The 14,780-nt window shown below is 43.4% G+C and overlaps 1 protein-coding gene across 1 annotated transcript; it reads left to right on the top strand.

Annotated features, from left to right (window-relative positions):
- The first annotated feature begins 1,136 nt into the window (after positions 1-1,136).
- Positions 1,137-14,067, top strand: stk17al (serine/threonine kinase 17a like). The gene is made up of 7 exons (XM_056401989.1): positions 1,137-1,498; positions 4,987-5,199; positions 9,606-9,750; positions 10,557-10,683; positions 10,788-10,836; positions 11,168-11,347; positions 12,145-14,067. The coding sequence occupies exons 1-7, from the start codon at positions 1,386-1,388 to the stop codon at positions 12,437-12,439; spliced, it is 1,122 nt and encodes a 373-aa protein (XP_056257964.1). The 5' UTR covers positions 1,137-1,385; the 3' UTR covers positions 12,440-14,067.
- The last annotated feature ends 713 nt before the right edge of the window (positions 14,068-14,780 follow it).

Consider the following 14,780-nt stretch of genomic DNA (forward strand, 5'->3'; position numbering starts at 1 on the left):
GAAGACAAGTGTCTCACATGTCTCACATGTCTTCTCTACACGAGGTGTAAATTGGGGGCCAAAACCACAGACTCCACCACTAGTTCCTTTAGTGTGTTGGATTGACTTTCAGCAGCGGACGGTTTGCTGTATTTGTGTGTGTGTGTGTGTGTGTGTGTGTGTGTGTGTGTGTATGTGTCTGTGTGTGTGTGAGGATGGCGGGGTGCTGTTCTGTTTGCTTGGGGTCATTCCAGGCCTCGGCCTTTCTAACATCTTCACGTTTTTTTTTTTAGCTTCGCAAGCCCCTGGAGCTTAGGTGACACATTTCCCATGGAGTCCAGGTCAACGTCACACTGGTCCCTCTCTGCGGGCCATAAATACCAGCACATTTCCTCATTGGCTTGTTTTTATATTGACCAGAAAAAGAAATTGTAGCACCCGTACATCAAAAAGCACAGGACGTTCCAAGTGACAAGTTATCTAATGGCATGCTTTGAATTCTTCCTTAATGGCACGCAGGTTCAGTAAGTTGACAAACCTCTCATAACCCAAGGGCATCTTCACATTCATGGGCGTCGTGTGAGAAAAACAGTTGAGCCTCACCTGCAGCACAGCCAAGCCCAGTACAAGCAGCAGGAAAACACATACCAGCGATCACGTCAGAAATGCCTAAACTGATTGTAAGGGTATGTTTGTGCACGCGAATGAGAACACTATGTTTTGCTGACACTTTATGTTTCTTCTCTGAGTAAGATTGGGTTGAATAAGTAGAACATGGGTTTAGGAAAAAGGTTAATATATGTAGTCAAGGACGAGGATAGGTCACCATTAAGTGCTTTAAGGTTGACAAATGTGTACAAATCTAAACTGACACTTTACAACTAATAGACTGTTTGACCATGTTTAATCATTATCACAATTTTATTAAATCATCCGAATAACTATCAAGCTAATGATAAAGGTGTTTGTTTATGTTTTTGTACCTGCACTAGTAAGCCCTTCGCTGTCACTAGAGCGCACCACTTGCCAGCTGGCTCGCACCTCGGTTCCGTCCTCTTCAGCAAACTCATTGGCTTCCACAGCTGAGCGTCATCGCAGGGGGCCGGGCCTGACAAGGAGTTTATTGTCAGGAATGTGTAGTAGCACTCAAACTAATTCACCGCACCGACTGTGTCACGCTCCTGCAGGGCATCATCCTCCCGTTTCGGGACGCGCTCAGACTGGATTATCTCCCGGTGGTTTGACACACAGCTGCTGTTGGCTCTAATCGACTCTTTTTTTCTTTTCTTTTTTTCCATATCATGCGAGTTTTGACTTGATCGGATCAGAAAGTCGTCCTTGTTGTATATTGGGTTGTTTTGTTCTTTCGGTGGAGGAAGATTGTTTTACTTCAAGGCGAGACTTCAATGCCAGATCCAGCAACGATGAGTAAAAAAGGAATGGTGACAAAGATCCACACGAGGATAAGAGCTGACCCGTTCACTGCCAGCTACGACTTGGTCGGAAAAGAACTGGGCAGGTGAGTGTGTTAATCGCATGAGCGGTTTCCAGCGTTCATTGATGAGAAAACTAATGTGTGTGCTGCGTTTGTTCGTGTGATGACTGGCTGCATTTTTCCCCTTACAATATCTTGATAATCTTATGTCAAATCGAGTTAATCGTGTTAGATTTGTTCCCTGCACGTGTTAATAGGAAGCGTGTTAATTGAACATTTCCAGTCCCGCATTCCATCCCGGGGTAAATGCGCTGATGGAAACGCACTCTGGCACCCGGAATGCGCAATGTTTTATGCGCTCTTGTGCGTCTTGGCTGAAAGAAGCTGAGAAGTGTTGGGACATTCTGATCCAAACTGCGGTACTGTCTCTGTTGATGCTCACCTCTAATAGGTCCTGGCGCATGTGGTGGTGAAAATTACATCCAAATTTAAGTTTTAGTCTGGGGTCATATTCTGAATGTGATGTTAAGTGAGAAAATATGCAAGAGGACAAATGAGAGAGCTATATATATATATTATTATATAATGTTAACACTAACACCTATGATTTATAGACTCAAAGGATTCACTTTCCTGACAGTTTTCTGTCCCATACTTGTTTGCCCGGGAGATGCAGCATGAAATATGCACAGTCAGACACTTCTCTGTCTCTCTCTTTAACCTAATGCATTTTGGGTGTCATGCTGATTGATATGTAGATTTGAGACATTCAGGGCCATGAAAGCTGGGATTCCCCAGCATGCCAGACATTAATGACTTTTTCCCCCAGAAAGCATTTTTTCGAATTAAGGCGAGTAACCACAGTGGACGTCTTGGGTTCCATTAAATGCAACAGCTGTTTGATCATGACTCCGGCCAGTTCTGCATCTGTCTCTGTAATTCCCCATTTTCACTGTAAATTTGCTGCGCTTTGGTGGGAGACAGGCTAAATAAAGAGTCCGCTGGGTTGAGTTTTCTTGTAGGACACCATAGGATATCGTGGGACAGCAGCCACAACCCATGGTGACGCTGCCTATGCAGTTTAGGCCACAGCAGCTTCTAAACACCCCCTCACCCTCATACCTCAACCCTTCATCCGTCTTCCCTCCTGTTCTCATGACTCCGACCCAACAACATCTTGAGATCAGGCCTCATAATCGCATTAAGGGGAGGAATGTACATAGCGCTGCATGCCAGGAGATCAGCTATACACTCTGTACATTAGGAGGGTTGTTGATCATATTAGAATTACTTGTTGAATTCTTCCGCCCACTGCTTCTTTCAGCTCTCTTGAAGTTGGCAGAAACAATAAGGCTCATCGACCTCATTTTCAAAAGCCCTGTCATTGTCAAGTTTTGCATCATGAGCTGTGATCCCCTGCAGAACTGTATACAATAAAATGTTGTGGCAAGCTTGAAAGCAGGAAGAGGAACTCATGTTGCGTGTCAGGCCGTCTGTGAAGCAGGCAAATGAGAGTTGTCATTTTTCACTGCACTTCAGACATGAGTCAGTGCCCCACTGAGAGAGCAAAAAAAAAAAAAAAAAACGCAGACACCACAGGAAACCGGTTTCTCAATCAAATTATCACCATCTCCACCTCTGGGGAGGAATTAGTTTGTTACAGTAAAGTTGATGGTGATGATGATGATCACAGGCTAGTTTCAGACTGATTCAATTGAGGATAAGCCTGCAAATGAGCTGTTTGATCTGCATAACTGTATTTGTGGAGCTAGACAGGATGCTTGAGAAAGCATCCATCAGTGTTAGTCAGAGTTTAGTTGAGAGCTTTTCTACTGTTACCGTGTGTTTTAACTCCAAAAATAAAACAGATATATAAAGTATAAAATACTTTAAAGTCCTATGATGTTTTAACCAGGACGCTCTGTGCATCTTTCTAGTAACATAGCAGAGTGTGAACATAGCTGGCTGGAAGGTGGCCGTGTTAAGTAACCTCTGACCTGTTGTCAGCCTTTGAAAGGCCTCCTGTTGCTCCTTTCCGTGGCCAGCGGTCATTCCTTTTCACTCCATATGTAGTTCCCAGCCCACAGTGAGTTGCTCTGAACTTGGCTAATTAAGGATAAAAAGGCTCTGACGGGTTTTGCCTTTTCATTCTGCACAATGAGTCGTCACCATTCTGCAAGACTGGGAAAAGGCAAAAGAGAAGGAACAGGCCCCCACAGCAGCCGGGGCGGTAGCCAAAACAGAACCAGGCTCTGGCCAGAACAGTTGCTGTTTTTGGTCCGCAAGCACAGTGGGCTTGGAGTAACACTGTGTGGGAAAATGACTGGCACCATGCTGACTGGACCGTTCTGACTTCATTTAGATTCTGCACAGTTCACAGTCATCTTTTCACATCCTGTGTTCACTGCTCCTAAGACTGTTGCAGTGTATCTGTGTTGTGCAGCTCATTAAAACACTGAGATGTAAGTTGGATATAGATGTTGAGGTTGCAATATCCATTCTGGCATGCTGCTCAGGCTCCAACCTGACTGTAACAGCAGTTACACCCCCCCCCCCCCCCCCCCACCGCTTGGCCTACCCTGCTGTGGTCAGGTTGGGTGGTCCTGGTCTCGGGGCTGCTGTGTTAACCGACTGGTCAGCTTTTGTACGACTGTCAAAGGAGAAGCACTGGCTCTGGCCAAGGGTCTGGGCGGAGGCGTCAACACAATTCCATTTGTCCCTGCTGCTGTCAGCTGTGAAGAAAGGGAAATGGACAAGGCCTCATTATCAGCCTGGGAGGGGACGGCTGGTGATTATGGTCTGCTTGACACAGAGAGGCAATTCTGCACACATCGGACATCCTGCCCACACCCACGGCTGACCCTTAACACCTGCTGTGAATCTAGTGTATACATCAGTGTATTTGCAGAAAAATGAAGGGTAGTGATGTGGTTGTAAAAGTGGATGTTGTTTTTTATTTTCCATCTCATGCTTTACCAGCGACATTGAGCAACGACGCTGTTGCATCTCTTTGTTTTTTGCTTGACCTGTGAAGTTGTATTAGCCTTATCAGGTCCCTGCCCACTATTCAGCAGCTCTTGCCAAAACTGTCAGCCTTATCTGCCTCCTGTCAGACCCTCCTGAAGGCTAAAGGAAAAGGAGGAGAAGTGGGGGAAATCGTTACCGAATGTCTAATGACGCCTCCTCAGCTGAGCATATCAGTGGTCAATAGCAGTGTCTGTATTTTTTCAAACGATGCCACTTAAACTCCTTATCTCTGAACTGTTCTTTAACCTCGCCTACAGTGTTGCACTCGTGGCTTGTCGGTGGGCATTTCCAAAACGTCTCGCTCTGTAATCTGGGTTTCACCTCATAGCAGTGTAACTGTGATGAGTGTGTCCAGTAATTTTAGCCTTTCATTTGCTGCAGTTTTAAATGATCTAAATACGATCCAGTGGTCCCATTGGACCACTTGGATACAGAATAGAACCATCTCTGACCAGATCTATTTGAAAAAGCCAGTAATGTGGTTGCGATTACTCCGTCTCCTCACTAATCGCTCTCTCGCTCTCTCTCCCCTCTTTGTTTCCCAGGGGAAAGTTTGCGGTAGTGAAGACGTGCATTGAGAAGGCATCGGGGAAGCAGTACGCTGCCAAGTTCCTGCGAAAGCGACGGAAGGGCGCGGACTGCCGCATGGACATCTTGAACGAGATTGCTGTGCTGGAGTCGGCCAAGGCAAACCCCTATGTGGTGGCACTGCATGAGGTCTACGAAACCAACACTGAAATCATCCTTGTTCTTGAGTGGTAAGACATTAAGCATTACAGAAAACAAACAAACAAAAAAAACTAAACATGAAAGTCTTTTTAAAAGTTCACAAAAAAAAAAACACATTTGAACAGTCCTGCCTGTCAGACTCCAAAATTTGTTTGTGTTCAGACCCTCATGCACACGCCCAGCCCTGGCTTGCACCGCCACTGATATGAGAAGAAAATGATTATGGACATTTAATGGCCTTTTAAACTTTCCTCACTTTCCTGGCGTTTGGTCCATGCCAGGAAAACTGGAATAAAAATGATTAGGTTCTTAATCATTAGGGAGATGAATATCCTTTTTATTGCTCACCATAAACACCATAAACTTTTCTCTCATGCAGAGTGTCTGAGGGACTCCAACCCACCGATCTGGCTTCCAAAGAACTTTCCTTGACATTCATTCATTTCTAATTGATAAGCAACTTTGATGTTTTTTTTTTTTTTTTTTTTTAAGAAGTCTTTGACTGGGGAAACCCACGCATCAAATCACATCATGCAACATCCTGCATTTTGCATGATGAGAATGTCACTGCTTACGTCTTTTCATGTGAATCGTCAGCTTTTATCTGATCTGAGAACAACGGCAAAAAAAAAAAACAAAAAAAAAACTTCTAATTACTTCCCGGCTTAGAGTTATGTGCTAGTTGCTGAGAATGTCACTGCATGTCACTCACTGACTCTGTCTCACCTCAAAAAGAAAAAAAAAAAACATACATGTGTGAAATGCGGAGCCTCTCGCTATTGTGACCTAAACGCTGCCTTAAATGGAAACTGTCTCTTTGTGGTTCGTTGCTCGTCTCAAAACAGGCTCCGCTCAACACCTCAGCTCAATGCAGGAAGTGTCACTTTAAATACCGATGTGGCATAACTGCACTGTGTGAAAATGACAATATAGAGCCATAAATGAGTCAGTTAAACCCTACTGTGAGAACTTATTGCTCAGTACTCTGGAGGGTTTGTTTGACTGTTGCGATTTTGAAAATGCAGGCGAACTGGCTGAGACGAGCTGCTCGTTCAGTGACGCTGTTAGGTCATCCTGGCCGTCTGGTTCTGGTCTGTCGTGGGTTGGGTGTTAAATGACATGATGCGTCTAGTGATGGCCTTTAATTAGGATTTGGAAGGGACACTTAGCATCTTAATTACCTCGCTCGCCTCATTACAGGGAGATTACACCGGGCAAATACACTTGAACCACGTTACCATGACCCTCGGTCGCTGCTCAGGCAGGAAACCCTCTCCTTGCCCGCTCCTCACTAGTCATCCTCACCCCAGACGTGGAATGCCTCTGCAGAACAAAAGCCTTTCTGTGGAGCTGTGTTTGACCTCTGACTGAAGTGTGAAAGGGGAAGTAGCACCACAGTTCACCCCTGCATGCCTGCAGAGAAAACATAGCAGGAGGTCAGTCACCACTGGTCCACGGTTCCTCTCCAGCTGCCAAATGGAGCTGCAGTCTTTGAGCGTCAAATCAGGCAGCCTGCATGTGCACAATATTTTAGCATTCAAAAGAGCTTGGTTTTAAAATACCAGCTCATGCTTTTGTCAGTTATTATATATTGTACTGTATTTGCCCTTAAAGGCTACTCATAGCAAGACCCTTGGCCACTGAAGGGCTGCATCTCAAAAACCGTCTGACCTCAGCATGAGTTTCAAGAAATTGCAAACCATTTTCCATTTCCTGTGGGTTTAAATGTGAGCAGCCAGCAAAGCTCCCAAAAGTAGCACACCACCACGCTGGTATAAAGTGTTGCAAACACACACACACACACACACACACACACACACACACACACACACACACACACACACACACACACACACACACACTTCTTGTAGCCACAACCACATCCTTGGTAATGTCAGAGAAATGGAAGCGAGAAGTGAATTCTAATCATCTTTTAAAGTGAAGCTCCGGCGTGCGTCAGTACCACAGAACAGCCCAGCATAATGACTAGTTTGAGAGATGGCCACTTTGATGAAAAATGAACATGCATCACCTCTGAGCCTCTGAAACTTTTTTTTTTTTGTGCACAGTAGCTAAAAACGATGAGTTCACCATGAGGCATAGTCCTTTTTGTACTGCAGGAAAGTGATGAATCTTATTCAGCTGCCTAAAAGGTTTAATATGAAGTCAGCTGTGTGGCTAAAGGAATTGAAACTCACAAAATCACAAACCCCAGCTCTTTAAATGTCAGGTGTTCTGTAAAGCTAAAGGGTTTCACAATCATAAAATCTGTGTTCAGTTTTTACCACATTTGCGTCTTTTAAGTTGCATGATTCTCCTTAACATTGAATTTCATTTAATTTCCTCTTTTAAATTTCTTTAGAGAGCCATGTTTCATGTAAATTTTTGTTTCAATATCCCTTCTCGCGTGTGCTTTAACCCAGAGCACTAATGTCCTCAGTGGACTATAATTGGACTAGTACACTGGAGCAGAAGTGCTGTCCAGAAAATTCAGCCAACAGACAGGTTAGGCTTGCGGAAGCTGGTTGACAGGTTGCTGTTAAGGTGACGTCAATGAGTACCTAAGCTTGGTGGATAGCCAAGAATAGCTTGGACCAGATAAAATAACTAAAAGGAGGTTGATTGTAAGATATAGAAAACAATTGTTCCCAGGTAATAGATCGAGGTAAGAGATCGAGGTTCATCTGTTCTTGAATCTTTATGCCCCCGCTCATGTTGGTTACAGTGGGTTCATTCTTGTGGTGCTGGTGCAGAGGAGGATGTCTGTCTACACACTGAAATAGTGAGTACATTAACTCTCCTGGAGGGAGGGAGGGTGAGTGCAGAGACAATATTTAGAGTTCAGGGAAGTATCGGATCATTCTTAAGTGCTTGGCCAGAATGTGTGCAGTCTGTGTGAACTTAAACAAGATGGTCTTTATCGAGATTTTCAATCCTTTCAGACACTCTGCTGACAGCTTAATGAAGCTATTAAAATACTCCGTCACGTCAAGTCTTTAATTGCTCAGACAGGTACGCTAAATGCTTACAGGTCAGGTCCATGTTAAGTTCATTCTGGATATAACACAGACTCAATATGAGGCATTAAAGGTTAACATCAATAAAATCAAAAGCGTCCATCAAACCTCTTTCATTTCCTCTCCCAAATGAAAACACTAACACCCGGCTTGCTTGCATTTGGTATACATGAGCAGATCAATGTAAACAGATTAAGTGCAGAGTTTCACTGTAAGTCTCCGCTGCTCTGGGACTCTCTGGGGGTTGTTAGGTGGGATTGAGCAAGTTTGTTACAAGTGGGGTAGGTGGCAGGTCAAGTATTTGGTGCTGCGAGCAAAATAAAGATTATAAGGACCATTGACGGATATCCTCAAAATCCAACAAAACATGTGCTATTTTCACAGCTGAGGATAGTAAAGAGCACAGGGTTAGGAGGCTAACGGGGGGGGGGGGGGGCTGCTGGTTATGTAACATACATGCCTAGGGCCTGGTCACAAAAAGTTTTCTTCTGAAGATAAAAAGCATGTGCGCCATCTAAATCCCCCACACATGGTTCTAGTTTTTTTTTTTTTTAGCGAACTGTCAGCTTCAGGCATCGATCTGACTGATGGAGTATCTAACGTAAATCCACCATGTCTCCACTTAACCTAACGTTGTTACACAAGCGCAGCAAGACCGGGCGGGATGAATCTGACTATTTGATTCGCAAAAATGTGAGAAGTCACCACTGAGACTAAATTCCAAAAAAAGGATAATCCCTGATGCGTAATTTATTTTGTGCAAACAAGCAGAAAAATATGCAGGCTGAGGCTCATACGGTACAGTATCTAGTTGCCAACATGACACTATTTTCCTGCCGCCCTTTATGCACCTTCTCCGGCATCTTTATTACTTATGTCGTCTCTGATTAGTTGTTTCCCCTGTTTTGATTTAGTAAGTTAACTGGCAATACATCAGGATATATAAGCTGTTATCAGAATGTGCTGAAAGTTGATATGGCCGTTGTTATCGCCAGTAATATTCCTGAGGAGGGGAAAGTACATGCAAAGGCGGAGTACCAAAAATGATATTGATTCATGTTGGACTCACATGCAGTTTGTAGATGTGGACAGACTTTGTTCCTCCAAGCCAAAGTACACTAATGAGGAGACGGGCAGTTCTGTAATTATAAAGAAACTGGAAATGATTTTGAGGCTTGTTCACTAAAATTGTACTTATGGGATGGGTTTGAATTTACCATTGTCAACTTTCAAACTGAAAGGAAGGGCGTATATGTACAGTTTAAGGTGCAATTTATTATGACAAGTTAAAATTTATAATCAAAAATGAAAGCGATCCAAACTAAACTCCACTTGGTGGCTATCCATGTACACTTGTTTTCTTCACATCTTATCCGTGTTTTGTTTTCTCAGTTTCCCTTCCTGTGCTTTCCTTCCAGCGCCGCCGGTGGTGAAATCTTCGACCAGTGTGTTGCTGATAACGATGACGCCTTCACGGAGAAAGATGTGATCCGGCTGGCCAAGCAGATCCTCAACGGAGTGGCCTTCCTGCACCGAAACAATGTGGTGCATCTGGATCTGAAAGTAAGCACACCGAAACATTATATGACAATATAGGGCAACGTATTCCCTCGCGGGGGGAGACTGAGGGAGATATGATTTCTGTTATGCAAGAACGGCTCATTCAGTGTGTTACGACCCTGTTCCCACAAGGAATCATTCGTCAAAGGAATGTCACTGACCTATCGTGTTTTCTTAAATAGACCCTGAGGTAAAAAGGAAGTCATCATGGAGGCTTTCAGTCTACGGAAGTGTGTTGAAAAATTAACCAAGCGTCTGGTTTCTCATTACACGTTACACAATTCTTTTAAAAGTGAATGAGCGACTAAAAAAAACTGCATTTGCTCTAGATGAAATGATCAGGGTAGGTGTATAATGACATGCTGTAGTGTGAGGTAGCGTTTTCAAGAGGTGAATCTCATGTTCTCTTCAGTCGCTCTTGTGGTTTGATAGACTTAAGTGGCCCAGGCTTGTTTTCTCCTCTTGTGTTTATCTCAAATGCTTCAACCAGCTCTGGCATTAAGCCAGTCTAACCCAGAATTAACACAGTTGTACGTACACTAGAGTATTTGCACACTCAAACCAAGTGGTTGGCAGGACTACCCTACCTGTTTTCAGTCTCGTCTGATAGGCTTAATGGATGATCTTAGCTCAGAGGAGCAACTAGTACGCTCACTGACAAACCAGAGCCCGGATCCTCTTGGGACCAGTTACCTCAAATGCTTTGACTCAGTCACAGTAACATATAATTATAGACCTCAGACATCTTGAATAATCATCAGTCCTTATGTAACGTACCTGTGTCTAACCTGTGTTTTCGTCATCTCCAGCCCCAGAACATCTTGCTGACCAGCGCCAGGCCTATCGGTGACATTCGTATCGTGGACTTTGGCTTGTCCAGATGCATGGACAACATCACAGAGGTCAGGGAGATCCTGGGTACCCCAGAGTACGTGGGTGAGTCCTGGTTTTAAGTCCTTAAAAAACAGAGAATCACCTGTTTCTTTTCAATCTGAGTCTCATTTATCGTGACTAATTGCAGCCATGTGTTTGTGTTGCAGCTCCAGAGATCCTGAGCTATGAACCCATCAGCACTGCTACAGACATGTGGTAAGTGTGCTACTGTAGTTAATGAGACTATTTCCACCCATTTTCATGGATGCCATGCAGAAGTCATTTAGTTTGTGCTTTGTTACCCGGAATAAAGACATATTCAGCACAGTGACATCACCTCCCACGCATGCAGACAACAGTTTTATGTCTAGACCTTTGACCATTAGATCGTCTTTGCTTCATACTTCCAGTTGATTAATGACGGGAGCATAGTGTAAGACAGCCAGATCTGTTGTGCCACAGCGTGTCGCAAAACAAATTCTGTAACCATCAAATATGACAGATTACCTCATTACCTCTCTCCTCTTTCTCCCTCCCTCTCTGCCAGGAGTATCGGGGTACTGACCTATGTCATGCTGACAGGCGAGTCTCCCTTCCAGGGTGACAGCAAGCAGGAGACATTCCTCAACATCTCCCAAGTCAACGTGGACTACTCGCAAGACACGTTTGAAGGAATCTCTTCCCTGGCTGTTGACTTCATCAAGTCCTTGTTAGTTAAAAACCCCAGGTGAGGCTGTTTTACCTTAGTAATGAAAATGATCAGATGCTCTGATTATAGCTAAAACTGCCCAAAATTTCCATCAGCATTACTTCGAGCTGATTTACACACCAAGGATGTGAGTCAGGTTGATACAGCACGGAAATACATCTGTGTGCGTCTAAATGAGTGTGTGTGTGGTAAGAAGATTTGCGTCACTTAGGCAACAGAACATTTCCTTTGTTTTGCAAATGGTGGTTGTAAGCTCACCTCGTTACAAAAATGATGCCTGTGTGTTCATTTTAATGTTACACCAAACACTGACGCATCAGCTTTAAGTGTCACCATGTTAAAAAAAAACAAAAAAACATTGTTAAACTAAAGTGATTTCCATGGGAAGCTATATAACACTACTTCTAATGAACTCTAACCCTAATTCTGATTGAGAGCTCCAACACTGAGTCCTTAATTCATCAGCACAATTTGTTGATGTAAAGTAGCAGCAGCCTCCGTCTCACATCCAGAGCCATAATCTCAAGTCGGTATCATTTAACTGCAGCAGATTAGTGGTGGCATTGGAAAAAGTGGAAGATTCCTGAGTGTTTGAGTAATCGGCGAGAGATGGAGGGGGGAAAAATCTTGAGAGCAAAAAAAAGTGCTTTTTTTTTTTTTTTTTTGTGGTTTTCCAAACCAAATGTTGAAAAGGAATATGGCCGACATCTGCAAGAGAATGGATTGAGTGAATCAGAAGATCCAGGCAATCCATTGGTTATGTAAACTCTTTGGGAATTTCCACTCATCCAGTGTTATTGTGTTTGTGTGTACAGGAAGAGAGCCACGGCAGAAGAATGCCTCAACCACCCCTGGCTGAACCCGCTCCCCCACTCCCACTCCCACTCCCACTCCCACCCGCACCTCCACACCAGGCCGGCATCCTCCTTGGACGAGCCAGAGACGAGCCAGTCCGAGTCGGAGCCCGAGAGCCCGGCTCCCTCCCCTGAGCTGGGCTTGATCGGGTCATACCTCACCCAGGGTGGGCTGAAGACGGGCCGTGACGCCTTCTCCTTCAGCGATCCCCCCTTCCCCACGCTGCCTGAAATACAGCAGGAGCTGATCTGCTGAATGACGCTTCACAGGTGGAAAGAAACTGAACAAATTCAAACTGAACGGAGCAGACGCTGAGAGCCAGTGAGCCTGCAGCTTCTTGGTCTGGATCGGACACAGGGCCATGCTATATGGATGCTGTATGCCTGCTGATGGCTGCTTCTACTGCTGTGATGTCTGTGAGCTGGGCTGTGTGTAGTTTGATACCTCTGCGTGTGTGTGTGTGTGTGTGTGTGTGTGTGTGTGTGTGTGTGTGTGTGTGTGTGTGTGTATGTGTATGTGTAAGAGAGAAATAATACATGCTACTCCATGCTGATTTATGATTGCACGGCGGGAATGTGAGAGGAATGAGGATGCAGGGGAAAAGAGTGGGAGAAGACACACAAGGGCTGTGTCGCAGGACTGCACTGCTGCCTTAAAAAGTGACAGAACTGAACCAGACTCAGCTTGATACTGTGACTAGTTCAACCCTGCACGCACACTGGTTTCTCTTTCTTACCAATTAGCCTTTTAAGGAGGACAGGCAGCCTCTTGCTTCCTTGGGAAATGACTTCACTCACTGTGTGCTCTCATCAAAACAAGTTATGCTTCAGCTGACCCAGACATACCTTCTGTGATGAGTTTTCTTGAAGGAAGTAAAGGGTTTTGACAGATGGTTCTACTTAACAAAGGAATTAAAGCGATGGACAGCATCTACGCTGAAGTCGGACGTTAACTGTCCCACTCTTTTGTGTGTTTATTTATGTGTGTTTGTTCTACCACTTCAGCTCCTTACATACACAAAGCCACATCAGTGCCTGAGTTTGAGGTGGACATGGTAGCATACTTATTTTTTTAAGGACAATCTTGAGCACTTTTTTTTTTTTTTACTTTGTTATTGGAACTTCCGTGTAATCGTAAGAAACCAAAGGCTCATTAAGCACAGTCAGCTGTCACAATGTACTGTACATATTAACCACCATTCTCCACCATCCACTGTTTTTTGTCACATGACCTTTTTGTTTTTTCACAAAGTGCCACTTTTTCAACCTCACTTCTGTGATCATATTGGAGTTAAAAGTTTGACTTGGATCTTTTTTGGTTTTTTTTTTGTTGGCTATTGCACAAGTTGCACAATTTTATTTTTTTTTGTACTTAACTGCGATGTTGCCATTAGATTACATGCTCTTTTTAAATATTGTGAAAACATCAGTCATGGAAAGAGGGAACAGTCTGGGCTGAAAGTTCAGAACAGTTCACTTTTGTTATTTGAACTGTAACAGATGAACAATGACATGGTCAACTGAAGAGCCCAGAGTTGTATAAATATGTGATATTTGCCTTCAGATACTCGGGAGCAGAGAAATAAGAATTTCTCAAAAGTACTGAAATGTATATTGTGAGTTAGTATTAAAATTAATCTGTAAAGATAACTTGGGGTTTTTTTTTTTTTTTTTTTTTTTTTACCATTGTATGAATGTTAACAGCATTATATCCTGTCTTATTTTGTACGTTAAATTTTACTTATTCTTGTTGTTTTCTGCTTATGAATTTCAGGCCGGTTTGCACTTGTCCTTTTTGGACGTTATGTTAAAATGAATAAATGATGATGGCATGCATTGCAAAATGTAACTAAGAAAAAAAATACATGTGCATTTTGTATCAAACTCTAATGTCTGTGTGATTCTTTTTAAAGCAGCAAATTAATGTCGTCTGTCACTTTGTGTGTCACTTGTCAACCATTCTGGTTCAGATTATATGTCAACAACGGATAGATGGATTGTGATGAGCATTTACACATGTATACATGACCCTCAAAGGATGAATCGTAATGACTTTCCTCTGGTGGGACCATCATCAGATCAAAAATTTAACATCCCAACATTCCCATCACCATCAGCCAAGTTTGGTGCTTATTAGCAAATGTTAACATGCTAAACTAAACTATAAAAAACATTAGGCTATACCTGCTTAGCAACAGTGTATTAGCATAGCTGATGTTAGCATTTAGCTCAAAACTCAGTTATGCCGTAAGTGCAGCTTCAAAACTGCTTGGCTGTGCAAAATCCATGCATGAGCTTTGCAGACTGAAATATATACACACATAGTGGTTCGCAACCTTTCAGGCTTGTGATCAAAGTGAAGCAATGTATTCACACGCGTGGTGGGCTTTTTAAACAAAGATCAATATTCTTAGCTCAGATTGCTTTATTTGAATAGTTTTCAGAAGTCTGACTTGGTAAATCTTTTATAATAAAAAGCAACAGCAGAGAAAAAAAAAGCTCTTTCTTGTCAATCACTTGAGATCCCTCAGATTGATCTGACGACCCTTTGGAGGATCCCTGGAAACCATTACTCGCATTTTTGTATCACCCCACTT

This window comes from Seriola aureovittata, chromosome 17 (assembly GCF_021018895.1).
Source record: "Seriola aureovittata isolate HTS-2021-v1 ecotype China chromosome 17, ASM2101889v1, whole genome shotgun sequence".
In the NCBI taxonomy this organism is placed as follows: domain Eukaryota; kingdom Metazoa; phylum Chordata; class Actinopteri; order Carangiformes; family Carangidae; genus Seriola; species Seriola aureovittata.